Here is a 22,270-nt window from a genome sequence, read left to right on the forward strand (position 1 = left end):
GGTCTCTGCCACATGGGTGGGAAGCATGCAGGAGATGCACACACATGGGGGGGGGTCTGCGCACACCCCAGTTTTGGTCCCAGGGGACTTTAGGGAGGCCTGCTAGGCCCAAAATGGGCTGCAGAGTGGTGGGGTGGTGGGTGGTCACATGTGCATGCACAGTGGGGGAGTGGGAGGGTCACGCATGCACAGGGGGACAGGGTACGCAGGGGGCGTATTGTGCACCATTGTATTATGGGTGTGCTTTTCCCACGTGACAACAAAAAGGTTAGCCATCACTGACCTATAAGGTTCCTTCCAACTCTCTTAATCTGTTAATTTGGCAACTTTAAGATGTGTGGACTTCAAATCCCAGAATGCTGGCTGGGAAATTCTGAGAATTGAACTCCACACATCTTAAGAGTTGTCGAATTTATAACAACCACCACTTTATCCGTCCGGGAGCAGCAATACCGATCGCGGCGTCGCCCAAGCACCAGAGGTCGCTGCGGCGATCGCTCGTTCCGGGCCAATCTGTCGCCATGTGGAAGGGGGGCAAAAGGTAGGAGGCTGGGCCAAGCGGAGGCCGGACTTTGTCGCACTTCTTATTCCGGTCTTTGGCGGACTTCAGCCTTCCCGCTGAGCTTGCGACCGACGAGACTTCTCCGCTGCAGCCCGTCCCGATGGCTTCTCTAAATCCCGCCGGCGAGGAAGACGTCTTCAGCCGCTACCGTTCCCCTCTCGTCTCCCGCTATGCCAGCCCCGACATGGCCTATAACTTCAGCGAGAGGAAGAAGTTCAGCACCTGGCGGAGACTCTGGCTTTACCTAGCCCAGGCTGAGAAGGTGCGGGGCCGGCATGGTTGGCTGATTAGGATAATCTAGACTGGTGCTTAGAGGTTTCGGGGTCGCGGTCATCCAGATCACGGCAGCTCGGGAGAAACAGCCCCAATGCTGTACGCCAGTGTTTAAATGGAGAGGCAGACAATCGCTTGGGTGACGGGAAGCGTAGGCTTTGGATTGGCGTCGCTGGGCCGAACAGCGCTGCTTCTTCCGCCCCTTTTTGCTCCATTCATGCTTATTTCCCGCTTGAAACCCTCGGAAGCTAATACCGCAGTCACACTTTTTACAATCCGGTAACTCCTAGCCAGAATCCCTTGCCCGCGGGGTAGAGGCTACAGAACTTCAGGTCAGCACGTTTTGCTGGGGATTGTAGAAATTGGCTTGGAAAGGAACGAGGTGTGGGAGAAAGCAGCCTTATCTTAGACACAAGGGATTCCATACTTTTTGTACACCTTCTCATCAATTTCGTTCTGCCCCATCCCACCCCACCCATCCCGGTATATAAATATATATTTTTTATTGATTACTGTCTTGACCATATCAATGCAATGGACATCAGACACAATAAGGCATGATTAAATGAGGTAAGGTGAAGATACAATAAGATAAAATAAAGGTGTGAGATGAAATAATGTACAATTGAATAGAATACAAAGGCATACAATGAGTTCCAAAATACATAATCGTGAGCTGGGTGCTGACTTCCCAGATCACAATCATATGACTGGGGACAGCCAGAACTCTGAGAATCAGTCATAGCTACCACTCATTCAGCCTTGTCGTAAGCTTGAACAGTTGTTGAACAAATAGTTATTTAAAAGAACTACCTGTGTAAAACAACCTTTATTGGAATAAGAGAATATATCTCTGACAAGAGCATATTGTTTAAGCAATAAACATTATGTAGCCCAAAAATCCCTGAGCTGAGAAGGCTTGTAGGAATTCAAAGGCATATAGTTAGGAAATACTAACTGCTTTTATTTGTTCTTTTATTTGTTATTTGTTGTTGTTGTTATTATTATTATTTATTTATTTATTTAATAAATTTATAGGCCGCCCAATCCCGAAGGACTCCAGGCGGCTTACAGAAAACACATTTTAAAAAGAATTAAAAAATTAAAAGCAGAGAAAAACAGATTAAAACCACATCATGCACTCAGTCTGGTTGGGGCTGGACCACAGTCATGAGGTCAACAGCCCCAGGCCTGCCAGAATAGCCAGGTTTTGATAGCCTTTCGGAAGGCCATGAGAGTGGGCAAGGTCTGGATCTCTGGGGGTAGTTCATTCCATAGGATCGGAGCAGCTACAGAGAAGGCCCTCCCCCGGGGAGCCGCCAGCCGACATTGTCTGGCTGACAGCACCTGGAGAAGGCCCACCCTGTGCGATCTTATCGGCCGCTGGGAGGTATGCGGCAGAAGACGGTCTCGCAGATATCCGGGTCCTAGGCCATGTAGGGCTTTAAAGGTAATAACCAGCACCTTGAATCGCGTTCGGAGACCGATAGGAAGCCAGTGCAGCTTGCAGAGGATAGGTATAACATGGGTGTATCTTGGTACACCCAATATCGCTCGCGCGGCTGCATTCTGGACCAATTGTAGTCTCCGAACACTTTTCAGGGGCAGCCCCTTGTAGAGCGTGTTACAGTAGTCAAGTCTTGAGGTGACGAGGGCGTGAGTGACCATTTGAAGTGCCTCCCGATCCAAATAGGGCCGCAACTGGTGCACCAGGCGAACCTCGGCAAAGGCCCCCCTGGTCACAGCCGACAAGTGATGTTCTAATGTCAGCTGCGGATCCAGGAGGACCCCCAAGTTGCGGACCCTCTCTGAGGGGTGTAAATTTTCACCCCCCAGACTATCTGGGCTATCCTTGGGGGGGCAACATCCACAGCCACTTGGACTTGTTATTCTTCATTTTCATTCTAGTAACTCATAAAACTTAAGTTAGTTTTGAGTAAGTACTGTATATTGTCATTAAAGAAACATTTTTCCTACCCTCTTTCTGAAACTTCTAAACAAGTTTCAAAATCTTGATTATGTTTTTTACCATCATTACTGTAGCTGGAGAACAGTTTTGACGTAGCTACACTTTCTAAATACATAAAAACTGATGTAAGCAAACAGATTTCACATATAGTTGTGAGATAACTTGACAATCGTAAGTCAACCCTGAAAGTTGCAGTTTGTGAATTGCATCACCTGTAGCAGTTTCTGTTTTCCCAGCCTGTATTCAGATTAATCATTACATTATCATATTGTACATGTGGTATTAATCATTACATTGTCACATTGTACATGTGGTATGAAGCAAATGTATTTCAAAATAGTTCACTTTTTTGCCAAGAGGAGAGTAGCAAAAATCTGAACATAATTTCTCAACTGTTTATAATATTAGGCTGTTTCTTTTTTGTGTATCACATATTACATGCTCTATTTTTTTATTCAACTTAGAAGGAATTATAATTTTATTAAGCTATAATAATGTTTTAATATATACTTCATTTCAGGTACATTTGTTGTGAGACATGAGTTAACAAAGTTGACTTTATCTTCTCTTCCAAATGTTAAATCTGCTGCCACTATTACATTCTTTTGCCTGAAATCTTCATGAATATTATTCTTAATTTGTTGGAGATGAGCAAGTTTGGGGGAGTCTTGGCATCCTTTGCAACCTAAATTTCCCCTCCCTCCTTTAGGGCAAGCTACAGATGCATTAAACTTTCAGATTGATCCATTGTTTACTTTCTCATCCCGAAATGTCCTAAAGTTATAGTAAGAATGTAATGCTGGAAAGGATTCTGCAAAAATAAAGAACTCTACCAGCAGTTTTAGGGAAAGGACTATATATTGTGTTAGGTAAGCTCCCCGTTGGGAGAGCGAGTGCGTTCAGAGAAGCGTTGTGAGAGTTGTGTTGGAGAACACACAAACCAGCATACAGAGACACTGCAGTTTAAATAGGCTTTTACTTTCGTGGAAATAGAGGTATCAGAGTCCATCAAACAGTCCAAGTCATACACGGATAAGACAGTCAGTCATCAATGTCTTTCAGTTAAGGGATAATCCAAATAAAATAGTCCATAATTATACAAACAATCTGGTACTCAAAGTTTGCCAGCAGTTGCAAAACTTACAATAGCTCACGGCACTTTCTAACAGCCAGCTTCCAAAACACTCAGATCAGATCAGCCCAGCATCTAACAAACAGATAGCTAACAGTCGTTCTGGCTTCTTCTTATGGCCGATTGGGGAAACAGCAGCCATTCACATTTTACAGAATGATTTAAAGAAACGGGTGCAGCATTGCTATATGATTTATATATTGCCAACCCAACCGTTAGATTATATTCCTAACATAGTGTAACAAAGCAAATGAGAGTTCATTCAGCTAGACAAAATGCCTCTCATGCTATTCTATCCTTCCATAATACAATTTTTTGCTTGTTGTATTATAGTGCTTATACTTCTCAGTCAACCACTGAGTTGTAAATTGATACATTTAGGGGGCACCAGGTTTGGGAAGATTATACCAGACTCCAACAGTTTCTGTTTAGCAAATACTGAATGCATTAGAATGTAAGAATTCTTTTATTTCTTCCACACCCTAAGCCAGAAACCCTTAGAGAGCCTGTTTCATTTCAGTTTTATGTTGCCTATTTTATTAGTCCTAAAGAGCCATTGTTATGTGTAACCATGCAAATGGTATAAATGAAGTGTATGTATGTGGATAGTAAGTTTCTGCAGTATGTAATTTTAATTCTCTGATAGTAGGTTGCTGAACATTATGATAGAGGAGCCAGGCAAGTCAAATTAAGAGAGCTAAATAAACATTTATTAAAAGTCCATAGCTGTGTGTGTTCTTCATACTGGGAGTATTTTTTAATTTATAATATTATTTGAAGCTTTGGAGTTTTTTAAAAAAAATAGTTATGGAACAGAAAAGCAGATGCAGTTAGGCAGGGCTATCCAATACAGCTTAGACCTTATACAGTATTCATTATAGAGTTGGCTGTCTCATCAGATTAAAGCTTGGTATCAAACCAAGCTTCAAGGAAACAACTTGTATTCTAATATATATATATATATATATATATATATATATATATATATATATATATATATATATATATATATATATATATATATATATATATATATATATATATATATATATATGCAATACCATATTTTTGGAGTATAAGACGCACCTTTTTCCCTCAAAAAAGAGGGTGAAAATCTGGGTGTGTCTTATACACTGAATACAGCATTTTTGATCTACCAAAACCTTTGCAAGCCCCCTTTGCAAAATGGATGTGTAGAGGATTTGGGAGGCTTGCAAAGTGCTCCTGAGGGCTGGGGGAGGGCAAAAAAAGAGCAAAAAACAGGTCATTTTTTGCTCATTTCCCCCCCCCCCAACCCCCAGGAGCTCTCTACAAGCCTCCCAAAGCTCTGAATGCCCCCCCTTTTTTTGCAAAAAACAAGGCATGCAGAGTGCAAAAACGTTTTTTAAAATTTACCTCTTCAAAATCATGGGTGCATCTTATACTCCGAAAAATACGGTATATATTGTGTCCTAATTTGAAAAGATAATCTGTTATTTTTAACTGTCTGCATTCCCAAGAAGTCACAGCTCTGATCTTGATCTTCAGATTCATATTCAAATAGAGAGGAAACACTCTGTGCACCTGTTTGTTCCATCAAGGCTCTGCCAAATTGTTAGTAAGATGCCCCCTTCAGTTGCCATGGGAGAATGTGATTTCAGTTAGGGGGCGGGGGATTGGTTTCTTGTTATTCAGTTTACTGCCGGGAAATGTGCCCTTCAGTTGGAATATAGAATAAATGCCAGACAGAAAGAAAACTAAACTAAACTAAGTTAAAGTTCTTATCCAGGAACAGTATTTATGTTGCTAAGTCAGAAATTGACTTCTGATCTTAAATGCAGCACAATAGAATTGGCCACTGCTAAGGATGTACAATTCTATTAGCAGCACTTGAATATAAAAGCAATTTGTGCATCCTAGAATGTCAAATAAAAAGTGTCAATAATTTCTACTCTTTATAAAAGAGGCACTATAATAAAATATGATTAGGATTAAACTGCATTGTGGATACATTGTCATCTTATGGGACCAAGGAAGATTGCCTTCTCTGTCATTGCTCTGCTCTCCAAAACAGCTTCCCCTGCCCCTAAGAAATATATATGGCACCCTCTTAAGATCTGATTCTATTCCCAGGCATGGAGTTGGTGTGTCTGGAACCCCTGTCATTTTTTTAAATTGCTTTTTAGTCCAGATGGTCACATTATGGTTTTTGCATATACAATTTGCATAAAAATTGTATATTTGGCTATTATAGGTTACCCAGAATTTTCTGGACTATGTGGCCATAATATATTTAATAAATAAATACAACCTGCGAGGGCATAGTCACTTGTTACAAGTTAGTTTTTACTTCCTGGACAGCAAGAGGCAAGATGTCAACAGCAAGACACAATGAGTTATGATGAATTAAATATAGAAGAAAAATGTTATCTTGTTATCAAGACATCAAGGAATATCGTGTTTACTTTTACATATGAGAAACATTCCAACTTATGCAAAGACATTTTGGGTGCATCAAGTCTGAATGATAGCATCAACTATTTTAAGAGAAAATGCTAAGTTACTAAAATTGTTTATACTTGTGATGGTAAAGGGAAATTTATTCATACATTTCCTTTTCTTCATTATTTTCTTTGTTCTTTTCTCTTTCTTTTCTGCACTTTCTATTTTTCTTTTAATTATTTTATTTTTTACTTTTGTAATTGCAATCTTTAATAAAATTACTATATAAAAAATTCCTGGGACATTTATATGGTAACAGGTCGTATTGATTTTAGATAACTAGAATCTTTTCTGCCATGCCTCCTGCCCTCCGGAACATCATGCCTCCGCCTCTCCCAAGGTGAGATCCATGCCTATCCTTTTGGCCTTCCAAAAGGGCCTGAAGATCTGGCTCTGCCAACTGGCCAATGAGAGCATATCATTCTTTCAAATTCACCATTGTTTAGTGTCTCTTCTCCTTCCTTTATTTGTATTAAACAATTCTCATTTTTACTAGTTTTACCCACACTGTAATGCTCTATTTCTTCCAGTAGATGGCTCCCCTGCTCCAAATTCCCACCTTGAACAGGGTTCATCAAAAAGCTTGTCAGATAAATCCAGGGGGTTTAAAAATAAAAATAAGAAAGGCCGTTTCTCCTAATAACCACCTTTCCAATTATTTTTAGCTCATTTCCAGGCTTTCTATATTTTAAAGCTTCCATTGGGCATTTCTTTCGCCTCTTAATCTTTAGTCTGTCTCCATGTATCTAATTGCCACTTTCTTAACTCTTGGAGATTATTTTTGAAATTCTTTTACTTGGGTTACTTGACCCCTGTTCCCCCTGCATGCACCCCTCCTCCTGTGCATGCATGCACACCCCCGCACACGTGCACCCCGCATGCGCAGCAGAGACCTGACGACCAGCTGGCTGGCGAGAGGCATGCGCGGCAGAACTGAACTGGGGCAACAGCTCACGTGCCCAAAAAGAGGGTGCTGCGTGCCACAGGTTCGCCATCACAGCTCTAGGCAAAATGGGCAGCATATAAGTTTAATAAATAAATGCTCTTCTGTGTCTGATTATTAGGAACAGGTAGTTCTTAACTTACAACCACAATTGGGACCAGAATGTTAATGACTAAGCAATGCAGTCACTAAGTGAATCATCATATGGCCAGATTTGTTGACCATTTTACCACAATTGTTAAGGAAATCACCATACTCATTAAGTGAATCATATGGCTATTAAATGAACCATTCATCTTTAAGTGTACCTGACTTCTTCAATAGACTTTGCTTGTCGGAAGCTGGCTGGGAAGGTCATAAAATGTGATCATGTCTCCTTAAGACACTGCAACTGTTGTAAATATGAGACCTTTGCCAAGCATCTGAATTTTGATCATGTGACCAAAGGGGGTGGTTTGATGGTCATAACTTCAAAAATGAGTTGTAATTCACTTTTTCTGAAGCCAGCGTAACTTTGAACCATTGTTAAATGAATGTTCATTAGAGGCTTACCTGTATTAGATTCAATCGTACAAGCAGAAATAATTCTCAAATTGTAAAGTAGGAGGGCTGTTTTCTGCTGCTTGGAAATTTGCAGCTTAACAATGCTTTCTTAGTTAATTGTGAAAGAGTTATTTCTGCCAAAAGTTAAAATCCCAAAGTAACTACTTATTCTCTGTTGGCTGCCTTCAATTGAGGATCATGCACCTTCTAATTTAAGAAACTTTCCCTCCTTAGTCATTGGGCCTGCCCATCACAGATGAACAAATAAAGGAAATGGAAGACAATCTGGACAACATAGACTTCAAAATGGCAGCAGAGGAAGAGAAACGATTGCGTCATGATGTAATGGCTCATGTACATACATTTGCCCATTGTTGTCCAAAAGCTGCAGGAATCATTCACCTTGGAGCAACTTCTTGTTATGTGGGAGATAATACGGTAAAATAACACCCCAAAATGAATAAATTTATTGAATCAACCTGTTTGCTGATGTTCCAGACATTCCTTAAGACTTGGTTATGACAGCATGCCTGGAGATCCCAAGGAGTCAGAGACTTATTTAGATGGCTTTGAGATGGGTGTACTTACCACTCCTTCTGCTTGGAGTTGTATTTAATTTAGTTTCAATTCTCAATTTTTAAGGTTGATTGTTATTTTTAAATGCCTATTTTTATATATGTATAAATAGCCTTTAGAGTTCTTGGGTTACAACCAGAGTTGGGACCCGAACTTCCATTGCTAAGTAAATGAAAGTGGTGTTAAGTGAGTCACACCCAATTTTATGACCTCTTTCACTGCAGTCATTAAACATTTTGCCTAGTAATTGTTAACTGAATCTTATGGTTATTAAACAAACCTGACTTTCCCCATTGACTTTGTTTGTTGAAAGCCAGCTAGGAAAATCCCATATGGGAATCACATGAACTCAGGGTGTTACAATCATCATAAATACATACTAATTGTCAAATGACTGGATTTTAATCACATGACCAAAAGGAGAGAAGGTAGAAGAAATCTGATTTGGCTTTTTATAATTCAACTTTGGGGACCATCTAATTTACACAGTTTAATGTTCTCAGGGTGCCCAGGGACCCTCACTTGGGGTACCCTGGCCAGAGAGAGAAGCAAAACTGTGAAGCTACAATGGACAGCTAAGCCAGCTATCCTGCTAGAAGTGTGGGAGGTCCAATTCCTGTTGTACGTCAAGCTAGTTTCATCATCCTGCTGTTACTTTCTACCTGTGCTTTTATTAGATAAGTTCACATATCTTCAGGCAGAGTAGTCATTTTTTGCTAGTTGGTCAATACATTTGCCTTTATTTGTCTCAGTTCATCTGCTCCTACTCCTGAAGAATCTAGCTCAGATAGAAGCATCTGCCTACATTCTCAGAAATAAAATTAAGTTCTTTAGGGTTCCCATTTTCTCTTCTAGCACAATTTTATCATCTGTTTTAAAAAATCCCATTAATTCTAATTTAACTTTAGACACTTTGCAATTTGTTAGGTATTTATACTGCAATCTTATTCACACTGGACTTATCAATATTTATTGGAGCGTTTAGATTCATTGAAATTTTAGATTTTGTAAAGGTATTTATTGTTAGAGTAATTATACAGTTGCAATCCACACTGAAAAATAAATATCAGCAAACACATTGTATAGAATTGTATCTGTTATGTATGTGTGTTTGTAGATATGTAATTTATTTTGAGAAATTATAGGAAACAGAATTTTACTTTTAATGTGTGACAGTGTGCTCAACAGTAAAACATAATAATAAAAGTTATCTTATCTGACTTTACAATTTTTCTTTCTATTAGGACTTGATAGTTCTTCGAGATGGATTCAACCTGCTTCTTCCCAAGGTAACATGCATTTTTTCATAAGACAGGGGCTTTATTAATTGACAAATGGCTGTTTGTTGAAGTTAACTATAGAAATGGAAACAGATTCCGAGGCAATGGCAAAACATTCAGGAGAAAAGAGTAGATTCAGGGCATTTCTTGATTTTCTGTGAAGTACATATGGGGAATGGAACCCTTCTTTCTGACTTGGGCCTTTACTAAGTAGTACTAACAATTCTAAGAGTAGACTTAAATATGTTATGCCCTTTTGTATTTGTCATACCTTTTTCCTCAAGAGTTTAATGCATTTGATACCTACCTGTGCAGCAGCTACTCCCAATTGACCCTGCACATTTATGTTCTGCCTAGTTGTAAGAGAAAATATAAAGTTGAAGTTGTGAGCCAATAAATTCATCCTGAAAGCACACTAGCTCTAAGGAGTTATTCAAGACAATCTGTGCATTCAAAACCACAATATTATACCAGATGCAAGAGGGATCAGATTATTTATTTACTATTTTATTTGTTAAATTTATTTGCCGCCTCTCACTCTAGATGGCTAACAACAATAAAAAGGAAGCAATGAAAAGAGTGGGAACAGAACAGAAGATAATAGAGTAATAAAATAAACAACGAAAAAGACAAGGAATACAACTAGGCAGATGTTACCGTAGAGAGTAAGATCTATAACAGTGGTTCCCAAACTTGGCAACTTTAAGACTTGTGGACTTCAAGCTCTGCTGGCTGGAGAATTCTGGGAGTTGAAGTCCACAAGTCTTAAAGTTGCCAAGTTTGGGAACCACTGATCTATAAGAATATTTGATCCATGCTGGCATTGAAATTTCCAAGAAAACAAATGACAGTTGAAATTCCAAAATGGGATACAAGTCCAATTAAATTCAATGTCTCCAGCAACCTTTTAAACTTCTGACAAAGGTTCTAGTAGCCATGCCTGTCCAAGGTGAGCCAGTATTCATTATAATTTTGATTCTGTAGGATGCTTTTTCTCTCAGGAAGTCTGACTTGCAGCTGGTAACCCTCAACCATTCAGTCTTCCACTCGACAGTGATAGTGCTGTTTAGGGCTCAAAAAATGGAGCTATACAAAGTTGTTGTAGCGACTGTTGTACATCAGCCTCTACTTTCTGACCTGAGTGCTTGATCAAAACTTTTCTGATTCTCATGCTCTGACATCTCTTCTTCTTCCAAGCAAAAACTTGGTTGAGCATGACAATGTTGAATTATTCTTTTCATTTGCAGTCAGCGAACAAGGCTTAAAGTTGGGGAAAACAGTTGTGCAAAATTATTTAAATGTTTTTTCCTCATAGTCCATATACATAATGAAGATGAACCATGTAAGCTGCCACAAATGAAATGATGATGATGATGCTTCTCTTATTTTCATTTATGTTATTCTTCTTCCCTTTCATTGTAGCTTGCCACAATAATCAGTCGTCTGGCAGATTTTGCTAAAAAGTATGCCAACTTGCCCACCCTAGGCTTCACTCACTACCAGTAAGTAATTCCCCTAAGATGTTATTATTTAGTAACATGGCTGCTACCTTTTCTGATTTATGCATTACCATATTTTTCAGAGTATAAGACGCACCTTTTTTTCCTCAAAAATTGGCTGAAAATCTGGGTCCGTCTTATACACCGAACACAGCATTTTTTGCCTCGTGAAACCCCGCCCCTTCACCAAAATGGCTGTGCATACCCTTATGGAGCATTCAGAGAGCTCCTAGGAGTTGGGGAGGGCGGAATTGAGCAAAAAATGGGCCGTTCCCCCCCCTCCCCAGCCCCCAGAAGCACTCTATAAGCCTCCATAAAGCTATGCGTGCATTTTTTTTTGACAAAAAATGGCCCGTTCTCACAAAAAAACATGCCATTTTTTTGCTCGTTTTTGCCTCCCACCCCACTCCCCGAGGAGCACTCTGCAAGCCCCCCCTCCCAAGCCTATTCATGACTTTTTTGGGGGGGGAAACGGGCCGTTTTTAGGAGGTTTGCAGAATGCAAAAACTTTTTTTTTCCTTTTGGAAAGCTCTTTAACTGATTGATGAGAATTACGTTGATCAAGTGCTGTGCCAGCAGATACACCTACCTATCTACTGTATTTCTCTCTCTCTCTATTTCTCTCTGTCTATCCCTCTCCCTACCTACTGTATTTCTCTATCTCTCTATTTCTCTCTCTCTATCCCTCTACCTACCTACGCACTCTCTCTCTCCCTACCTACTGTATTTCTTTCTCTCTCTCTCTCTCTCTATTTCTCTCTCTCTCTCTCCCTTTATCTACCTACCTACCTAACTACTCTCTACCCCTCTACCTACCAACCTACCTATCTACTGTATTTCTCTCTATACATCTCTTTCTATTTCTCTCTCTCTATCCCTCTATCTACCTACTGATACTCTCTCTCTATCTCTCTCCTTCTCTCCCTCTCTCTCCCTCCATCTACCTATCTACTTTTTTTAAATTTGCCTCTTCAAAACCTTGGTGCGTCTTATACTCCGACAAATACGGTAGTAGCTTTTCTGTGGAGCATGGTTAAGGACAATAAAATTTACATACTCTAATTTATTGAATTCCAAGCACCAAGATTCAGTTTCATCTTGGCAAAAACATGCTATGGGGGAAGGCCTTTCAACATACAGATTTTATCTGTTTGCAAAAATGTTATAAATCATAGGTTAGTCCTGTTAAAATATTTGTAGCAAGACCATAACTCATGAGAACACTATAATCATAGTTTTATTTCCTTCATTAAATGCCAGTTAAGAAATCTGTTATGAATTGTCATGTTTCCTATAACATAGTCTTTTGCTGTACATATTCTATAATTCTGTCCTGTGTTTTTTCCCCAACATGTTTAAACCAATGGAATATAAAATATGCTACTATCCGATTAGCAATCATGTAAAATATTTGATATCCCTTCCCTGAGCCTTCAAATCTAGAGGTTCTTATTTAATTTAAGAGATAGCTATTATTAAGCTTAAGAGTCATGGTTTGTTTTTACCAGTTTCTATAACTAAGATGGAACTAAAAGCAAATATAGTCATTTTGTAATAACATTAAATTTCATGCACTTGTCCTTAAAAAATAGTCTTTGTGATGTTTTAGGCCTGCCCAGCTAACCACTGTAGGTAAACGTTGTTGCATATGGATTCAAGATCTCTGCACAGACCTTCACAATTTTGAAAGAGCACGAGATGAATTGAGATTTCGCGGGGTGAAAGGCACAACTGGCACCCAGGCCAGCTTCTTGCAGCTTTTTGAAGGGGATCATAGTAAAGTAAGTAAGGATGCACGGAACTTCACTTAAATGTGTTCTAGTTAAGTATTTATTTGTTAAGAATTGTATATTGCCTTACAAATATTGAGAAAGGCAATATATAAACTCATTTACAGGCATGGAAAAAAATCATTGAAAAACAATGTCAGAAGTACCAAAAAGAATACTATCAAGATTATAAAATAAAATAAAAAGATCAGAATGTATTCACAGAGGAGTACCGAGCCATGGAGTTGGTTAGTGCCCTGAAAGCCTCCTCCCCATATTTTAATTTTTAAGGTTGACTTTTAACTATTTTTGCCTCTTACGTATTTTTACATACATTTCCCTTTTTAATATTTTGTACACCTACCAGAGTCTCTATGAGGGAGATGAACAGTTTCTAAACTTGATAAATGAAAAGTAAATCAATAAAAACTAGAACTTTATGTTAGGATAACTTTTCCTGGGCCTGGAAACGCTATGTTAACTACAAGTGCAGGCGGTAAAGGAGTTGCTTACAAGATAGAACAGAAAGTCCTCGACCTCAATTGAGCCCCAAATTTCTGTTGCTAAGACAGACATTTGTTAAGTGAGTTTTGCCCATTTTATGACTTTTGTTGCCACCTTTGTTAAGTGAATCACTGGAGTTTTTGAAGTTAGTAAGAGGCTTGTTAAGAGAATCTGGCTTCTCCATTGATTTTGCTTATCAGAAGGTCACAACAGGGGACCACATAACTGGGGCACTGCAACAGTCGTAAATATGACTCAGTTGAATTTTGATCACAGGACCATGGGGATGCTGCAATGGTTGTAAATGCAAAAATCTGTCATAAGTCACTTTTTCACTGCCGTTGTAATTTCAAACAGTCATTAAACAAACTGTTATAAGTCAAGGATTACCTGTACTGTCACCCATAAAATATGCTGACTTTAGAATGGTGTTCAAAGGGAAACTATCTAGGCAGCACAATCGTGATCTTCTTTTCAGTCACTGCATTCTGAGGTTCCTGTCTGTTTTTTTCCCTAAGGTGGAGGAGCTGGACAGACTTGTGACATCAATGGCAGGATTTAAGCGGTATATTTAAAAAAAACACCCTCCCTTTAATACTAAGGAAGTGCTTAAGCCTAACCTTCTAAGGTGTATATAGGAAGCTTTCTTAACTAGAATCAGAGCGGTACATTGCCTAGAGGCTTTTTGCTAGAGGCTTTTTGAAATTTCAGAAAAGATCTTTTCCTTTTTAAGAGATACTAAGACCTGCATCTGAGATTATTCATATATATTTTATTATTTAGCCAGGACTTTTGCTTTCCAAAAATTATCAACCCTGCAATGTTATCATGTTGTATAGCTCATCATTCCTACTAATTTTAGGCCTTGTTTTGAAGCATACAAATACCGGTAGTTGTCACTCAAAGCATTCTCATTGTGTGTGTTTAGCTGCTGCCTTACCGCATGCAAATTTGAGTTATGCAACCACACGATTTTTCTATGTTGTTTCATGCTTATTCAAGTCTAATACAATTTAAGAATCAAATAATCAATGGATCTGGCATGATATTCAAGCATTTTTGCATGTTCATTCCTCCACAGGAGGAACTTCATATTACTTTGTGTTTGGTTTTAGGGCTTATATCATCACAGGACAGACATATAGTCGCAAAGTAGATATTGAAGTTCTCTCTGTTCTATCAAGTCTTGGGGCAACTGTACATAAGGTAAGTACTGGTTTACATGTACAATCATTGAAGAGAGAAGCTCTAATGTATGGATAGCAATAGAAGCTTTGTGATTTTGCTGAATTACAATTCATAGCCAAGGTGATCAGTAGTGAAAGACATTGGAACAAATTACGGATCAAGTAGTTCCATTTGACCACAAAATACTAAACTTTGGTAGCATGATTTTGTTTGCTTGTTTACAAGCCTCCAGAAAAGTTTATTGAGTTTTGCACCAATTTTAGTAAACCTCCCCTATTCTCTCCAAAATTGGACTAATCGCCGTAGTATTATCCACATTGCAGATATCACTGGGTCACCTCTACATTTGCCATGGCCCCTGAAGACGATGATAAAGAACAAACTCTGAGCTTTAAATAATTTAAATCTTATAAGTCCAATAAATAAATAAGCTACAGTTTAAGATTATTTGCTTGACTCTTGACTTTAAAAACGCAAATATCAATCAGTCGAAATGGCGCTCCTTTCAAGATTACTATTTTGCTAATTCTATTAGAGATTTTATTTACATGTGAATTTATATTAATTATTATTTTCTAGATATGTACTGATATCCGCCTTCTGGCCAACCTCAAAGAAATAGAGGAACCTTTTGAGAAAGAACAAATTGGTAAGCACTGAGTTAAAATAGAATTTCATTCTACTTATTTTATTTGTAATTTGCTCAGCACTTTTTAAATTGGTCTACAATATCTTTATTTAACATAAATCAAAGGTTAAAAATAAATTATTATAGCACTTAGCAAATATTAAAAATGATTTCCTGATAAATTAATTTTATACTTTTTATGTAAAAATATTGCAGAGAATAATATAAATATGATTTCTACTGAAATTTAATGGAATTTACAATTGCCATTTAATACATATCTAAAGTTACTAAAGATAACTTTATATTTACTAAAGATAACTTTATTAGCAAGTTATCAAAGGACAAATTACCGTATTTTTTGGAGTGTAAGATAAACTTTTTTTCCCTCAAAAAAGAGAGTGAAAATCTGGGTGCATCTTATACACTGAATACAGAACTTTTGGTCTACCAAAATCCCGCCCCCTTTGCAAAAATGGACATGCAGAGGGTTTGGGAGGCTTGCAAAGTGCTCCTGAAGGTTGGGGAGGGCAAAAATCAGCAAGAAACGGGCCGTTTTTGCTCATTTCCCACCCCCCCCCCACCCCCCCAGGAGCACTCTACAAGCCTCCCAAAGCTCTGCATGCCTTTTTTTTTTCAAAAAAACAAGGCATGCAGATGGTTCGGGACACATGCAGAGTGCAAAAACTTTTTTTAAAAAAATTATGTCTTCAAAATCATGGTGCATCTTATATCCAGTACGTCTTATAGTCTGAAAAATACGGTATATCTCCCCTGAAAATCTGAAGCTTATTGATGTATAGCTTTGAAGCCATAAGTATCCACCTTTAAAGAATCTTGTACAGGTAGTCCTCAACTTGTGCCGAGAATTTATGTTGTTAAGTGAGAGATTTATTAAGTGAATTTTGTCCCATTTTATGACTTTTCTTGCCATAGTTGTTAAGTGAATCACTGTAGTAGTTAAATTAATATCACGATTGTTAAGTGAATCTGGTTTCCCCATTGACTTTGCTTGCTAGAAGATCACAAAGGGGAATCACATGAGCCAGAGGCACTACAACCGTCGTAAGTGTGAGTTAGTTGTCAAGCATCCGAATGTAAATCACGTGACCATGGGGATGCCACAACGGTCTTTAAGTGTGAAAAATAGTGCTGTCGCTTTTTTCAGGGCTGTTGTAACTTCAAATGGTCACCAATTGAACTGTTATAAGTCAAGGACTACCTGTATGCTCCTTCCATCCTTTGAACCCAAGGATTCCTTACATTCTTTCCTCAGTTAAAGCAAAGTTTGTCCTATATTTGCACTGCAAGCTAGGACAGATTACAGTCAATTGTAGTTTGGGGTTTTTGCAGCATTTTACATTTTTACTATTCTGTCTTGGGATGAGCAATTATTTAAAACTGTTTTAAAGGTTCAAGTGCCATGGCTTATAAACGGAATCCCATGCGTTCAGAACGCTGTTGCAGTCTAGCTCGCCATCTTATGATTCTTGTCCTGGATCCCCTTCAGACAGCCTCTGTGCAATGGTTTGAGCGCACCTTGGATGACAGTGCAAACAGGTATGTACTTGCATGACGTGGAGATGCTCTTGATGTATTTGGAAGTTATGGGAGGAAATTAATTACAAGAAAAATATGGTTGACTGTAACAGGCTCTGTGCCATCTAGGCCCCAAGTAAACTTCTAGTTTCAGTGAAGCATCCTTCCAAATAGAATACTTTTTCTATAGCACTGACTGCCTATTAATATATTATAGTAATCAATAAGGCAATAGAATTTAGCATTTACCACCCCGTCGCACTTTATAGTATCCTCTGAGCAGTTTATAAGTAAAAGCATTGTTTGCATATTGTTCCCAACAATCGGTGTCCTCCTTTTCCTGACTTCAGAAGGCTAGAAGGCTGAGTCAACCTTGAGCCCTGCCAGGATCAAATTCCAGGCTGTGGATTGATTTTGACTGCAATACCACCGTTTAACAACTGCATCACCAGGGTTCCTACAATATGCAGGGAGTTAGGCAAATTAATACAGACTCTTGACTTACAACCATGATTGGTACCAGAATTTTGGTTGCAAGTCAAGGCACCCACATGACCAGAAGCAATTTTATAACCATTTTTATAGTGGTCATTAACCATACAAATCATGCAGTCAGAAGTCCAAATTACAATAATCGCAAATCACAGACTCATGAACGCAAACTCCTTCTCCTGAGTGGCTGGTTTTTGTTTTTTTTTTAACCAGAAATCAAAAACATCACAAATTGCAGTCATTTGATCGCAGGATGCTACAACGAGTCGTAAATGTGAGCCAATTGCCAAGGGTCCGAAATGCAGTCATGTTACTGCAGGGGAAAGGAGCCAGTACAACATTTTATGATAATCAGAAGTGCTTACAAAAGGGCTATAAAGCACCTTTTATATTTTATTTATTAGCTCGCTATTGAAGCACTAGTCCGGAAAAATTAACACGGCTAAAATATTTTTTACATCTCTGCATCCTGAGGAATATATGAGTGACAATCAGATTAACGAACACTGAGCTACCGTGTTTCCCCAAAAATAAGACAGCATCTTATTTTCTTCTGACTCCTGAAATAAGCATTTGGCCTTATATTTGGGGAGGTCTTATTATTTTTGTGGTGCAGGAGGTCACCTCGTGGCTGCTGCTGTGTTGCAATATTTTCGTGAAGGGATTATTTTGGGGGGAGGGATTATTTTAACGCAAGTGCTCAAAAGCCTGATTGGACTTATTATCCGGGGAGGTCTTATATTTGTGGAAACAGGGTATTAAAACATTTGCTTTTTTTATCCTTGTACTGTTTTTTTCTACAGGCGTGTATGTTTAGCCGAAGCTTTCCTTACTGCTGATATTATACTCACTACCCTGCAAAATATCTCGGAAGGTCTTGTAGTATACCCTAAGGTAAGAAATAAAAGCAGAGGGACAGCAAACACTCACTCTTCCACTAAATGAAATATAGGTATGTGTACAATTTAATCTTCCATGCAATTTGTGGTGTTAATTGTAATCCAGCTGCAAAACAGGCCTATCCATCAAGAACACTACAAACCATTTCTCTTTTGGAGCACAGAAGCCCCTAGAACCGTGATGGCAAATCTAGGGTACACGGGCCAGAACTGGAACACGGAGCCATGTCGCCTGGCATGTGTGGCATCTCCAGTTCCTCTTCCGGGTTCCTGGCACGCAAGAGCGTGCAATGATCACCTAGCCTTTGTGCATGCAAGCAGTGCCAGAAAGTGGAAGAGCTGGTCTTCCATTTTCCAGCATGGGCATGCATGCTGGCTAGCTGATCGTCACGGGTGCATGCGCGCCAGTTCATTTTACAGTGCACACATGCCCCCTGGGCAGCCCAGAGGAGCGTGCATGCTCCCTTTTCGGCACTTAGTGACAAAAAGGTTCTCTATCACTGCCCTAGAACACCCCTGAAACAGCAAGATCAGTATGCTCCAGAGGAAGAACTGATATGGAAAAAATTTCCTAAAATAAAGTTGCATACCATCATGCCATTAACAGCATTAGGCTATAAGAGATCTTTAAAAGCAATCCTACCAAATTCTTTTATTGTTTTATTTGATAACCTTAGAGTTGCAGCAATTATTTTGTGTGGTACAAAGTAACCACACAATATAATGATTAATATTAGGCAGAGTCCAGATAGGGTATCTCACCAAATCTTCCAAATGATCACATTTACTAAACTGATTTTTTATTTAAATGTGAAAATAAATACAAGTATATGATTTTAAAAGGTCATGCAATTCAGTTCTAAGAATGAAAGTGTAGCTCCTGGGACAAGAATAATACTGAAACAGTATCTGATTTAATAATTACTGTATTTATCATGTACATTTCAAATGGAGTGAAAGCTGACTTGTTGCATAAAAACAATATGTTACAATTTCTTGCTTTGAAGAAACTATCTGCACCTATTTTTGTTTATTTTCTAAGCATAAAATTGAGGAACATATCTAGAAATATAATCCTTATCTAACATTCTAGAATTGAGTGGCAGGATAGCCTAGAGATGAAGGCGCTGTCTTCCCACTCAGAAAGTTGAAAGTTCAATCCTAGGCAGCGGCAGATTTTTCTTTTATCAGGGCGCAAAGAACTCTGCTATGAACTCTACATGGGTGTCAGGAAGGGCATCTGGCGAGTAAACACTCAACTCCACTCAGTTGCAGGACTCAACTCTGAAACAAAGAGTTTAAAGCAGTGGTAGTCAACCTGGTCCCTACCGCCCACTAGTGGGCGTTCCAGCTTTCATGGTGGGCAGTAGGGGTTTGCTGTAACTCTGCTTTATAAATTTTATATAGTAAAGTTACTTCCCTACTTTATAAATCACCATTACTGTGGAATCAGTGGGCGGTTAAAAAATGTTACTACTAACAGAGATACAAAAGTGGGTGGTAGGTATAAAAAGGTTGACTACCCCTGGTTTAAAGGATCGTAAAAAGAAAAATATATATAAGCTTCTGCAGCTTCCTTCATACCCACTGAGATCCTCTGCATAACAAAAAAATATATATTTTATCATGGGGATATGTTCCATCTGCTGAATAAATAAATAAGAATAAGAGACCATATTAACAATCCACCCTATAAAGATTTATATCACTTTTTTTAGGTAATTGCAAGGCATATAGAACAAGAGTTGCCTTTCATGTCCACAGAAAATATCATCATGGCTATGGTAAAAGCTGGGGGAAATCGCCAGGTAAGTAGTTGATTACTTATGCTTAGTTATCAGCCCCTAAGAAACATACATGCAAGAAACAGGAGTTACACAAAGTTTATGGAAAATCTATTCTGTTGGTTTTTTTTATAATATTTGTCTACTGATGAGGTCTGGAAAAAAACCTTGCGCACTGTAAGCTTTTGACTGGTTTTTAACTTAAATTCTTCTATAAAGCAATGAAGAGTTTTAGAAGTATCTTTGTTGTCTCATTGCAGATTGTAAATTAAAAAGAAAAATATATTAAATCCGATAATCATTTGGGATACCAGTGGAGAGAGAATATTGCAATAGCTTTCTCATACACTCAAATCCTGTTTGCAAGATGGGCTATCTAGGATGAGCTTCCTAAACTCTGTATTCAATATTAATGGTTGGATGTAGCATTTTCCTGGTTTACAAGTTAACACTTTGTCCATTTTTTACCTTATAGGAATGTCATGAGAAAATACGGGTTCTGTCCCAGCAGGCAGCTGCTGTTGTGAAGCAAGAAGGAGGTGATAATGACCTCATTGCACGAATTCGTGCTGATCCTTATTTTAGCCCTATCCATGGGCAATTGGAAACTCTCTTGGAACCTATATCCTTCACTGGCCGGGCTTCCCAACAGGTAAGAAAAAGCAGAAAAAGGTAGTGTCCTTACTACTGTGTTTCCTCAAAAATAAGACAGGGAGGGTTTTATTTTCTTTTGACCCCCGAAATAAGCACTTGGCCTTATTTTCGGGGAGGTCTTATTATTTTTGAGGTTCAGGAGGCAGCAAGCGTGGTCATATCATAGCTACTGCTGTATTGCAATATTTTTGGGGAGGGCTTATTTTGGGGGGGATTATTTTAGCGCATGCACTCAAAAACCCGATTGGGCTTATTATCCAGGGAGGTCTTATTTTGGGGGAAACGGGGGAGGTTGCTCTTAATTTTAGCTTTCCTGAAGAAAGCTTTTTTTTATCCATAACTGTTATGTCCCAATTCAGATTTACTCTTATTAAAATTGTTGGGTTTTTTAGCCCAATCACCTCCATTCTCTTAAATTCTTGGGTGATCCATTGGTGTTTCATTTTATTCTAATGTATTATGGACTAAATGACTTGTTATACTGTTTTAATATAGATTGCTAGATCAAAAACTGCCCATTCTTTCTATATGAAGTAATATTTAATAACAATGAGCAAAATTGTTGGCACTTTTTTATTTATACAATTTTATATATTGAAATCATTTCTCAGTTTTCAGCAAAAATAGTAGATAAGAAAGGGACTAAGAATAAAAAAATAATTAAAAGTTGAAAAAGTGTTACTTTCAAAAACAATTAATCTATAATTAGAACTCATTTGTTAAGTGGAAGAAGACACTGATCCAACCAGTTAAAATCTAAATCAGCAGCCAAAGTAGTTTATAATAGGAAACCTATCTGAATAAAATTGTCTTTGTCTAATGATAGAAAAACAATACAAATTAATTTTCCAAGTTCTGAAACGTCTCCAAAGTAGTTGCAATGTATATTTCTCCATATATGTCTCCAATGATACTCAAATTCAAGAGAAGGATCTTTCACAAATGCCTTAAATCTTAAGATATCTTTGTATCTTTCAAATACCTTGCTTCCAAGTACTATTAAAGCTTAGTTCTATAGAGGTTTATTTTATAACTAGGAGTTTGAATTGTATCTGTATAAATAAGCCAGCAGCCAGTGAAGTTGCTCTATCAGAGTTGTTCAGCTGTTGTGTGACTACAAAATTCTGGACCACCTGAACTTCCAGGGCTCTTTAAAACAAACTTGCCACGTCATGTTGCCGTCCTATGATGTTTTACTATGTTTTTTCCCATTCACAGCTGGGGTAGGCATGGCCTGCACATGACGCATCCAGCCCACAGGCCGTCAGTTTGAAACCCTTTAAAACATTGGTGGTGACGGCTAGATAGTTTTCATATGGTGATTTTAAAAATGGCAAATTGTAAAGGATTATAATTCATTGGATCTCAAACTAAATTGTTGTTTCTTTACAACAGGTGGCAAGTTTCCTGAATGAAGAAGTCAAACCAGCACTGATCTCTTATCAGAGCAAAATGGGTGTGAAAATAGAACTGTCTCTTTGAATCAGTGTTTTATGGCGGCCTTGTGTTGAAAGAGTAATAAAATACTTTTAAGAATTAAATCAGTTTAACATGA

At 38.4% G+C, this 22,270-nt stretch overlaps 1 protein-coding gene across 1 annotated transcript; it reads left to right on the forward strand.

Annotated features, from left to right (window-relative positions):
* Positions 1 to 580: 580 nt before the first annotated feature.
* On the forward strand, positions 581 to 22,256 carry ADSL (adenylosuccinate lyase). The gene is made up of 13 exons (XM_014061317.2): positions 581 to 824; positions 8,138 to 8,341; positions 9,724 to 9,768; positions 11,182 to 11,261; positions 12,868 to 13,039; positions 14,050 to 14,096; positions 14,647 to 14,737; positions 15,299 to 15,368; positions 16,760 to 16,907; positions 18,182 to 18,272; positions 19,996 to 20,085; positions 20,537 to 20,713; positions 22,111 to 22,256. Exons 1-13 carry the CDS (start codon positions 663 to 665, stop codon positions 22,195 to 22,197), a joined length of 1,464 nt encoding a protein of 487 aa, XP_013916792.1. The 5' UTR covers positions 581 to 662; the 3' UTR covers positions 22,198 to 22,256.
* Positions 22,257 to 22,270: the final 14 nt, after the last annotated feature.

The sequence above is a fragment of the Thamnophis sirtalis genome, unplaced genomic scaffold (assembly GCF_051295495.1).
Source record: "Thamnophis sirtalis isolate CommonGarterSnake01/CBP01778 unplaced genomic scaffold, rThaSir2_p1.2 scaffold_9, whole genome shotgun sequence".
NCBI lineage: Eukaryota > Metazoa > Chordata > Lepidosauria > Squamata > Natricidae > Thamnophis > Thamnophis sirtalis.

Bases quoted from the DNA above. Each gene is read 5' to 3' on its own strand.
- ADSL (XM_014061317.2), top strand. From the start codon at position 663: ATGGCTTCTCTAAATCCCGCCGGCGAGGAAGACGTCTTCAGCCGCTAC. The intron at 825-8,137 runs GTGCGGGGCCGG...TTCCCTCCTTAG, and splicing joins ACCTAGCCCAGGCTGAGAAG to TCATTGGGCCTGCCCATCAC. The intron at 14,738-15,298 runs GTAAGTACTGGT...ATTATTTTCTAG, and splicing joins TTGGGGCAACTGTACATAAG to ATATGTACTGATATCCGCCT.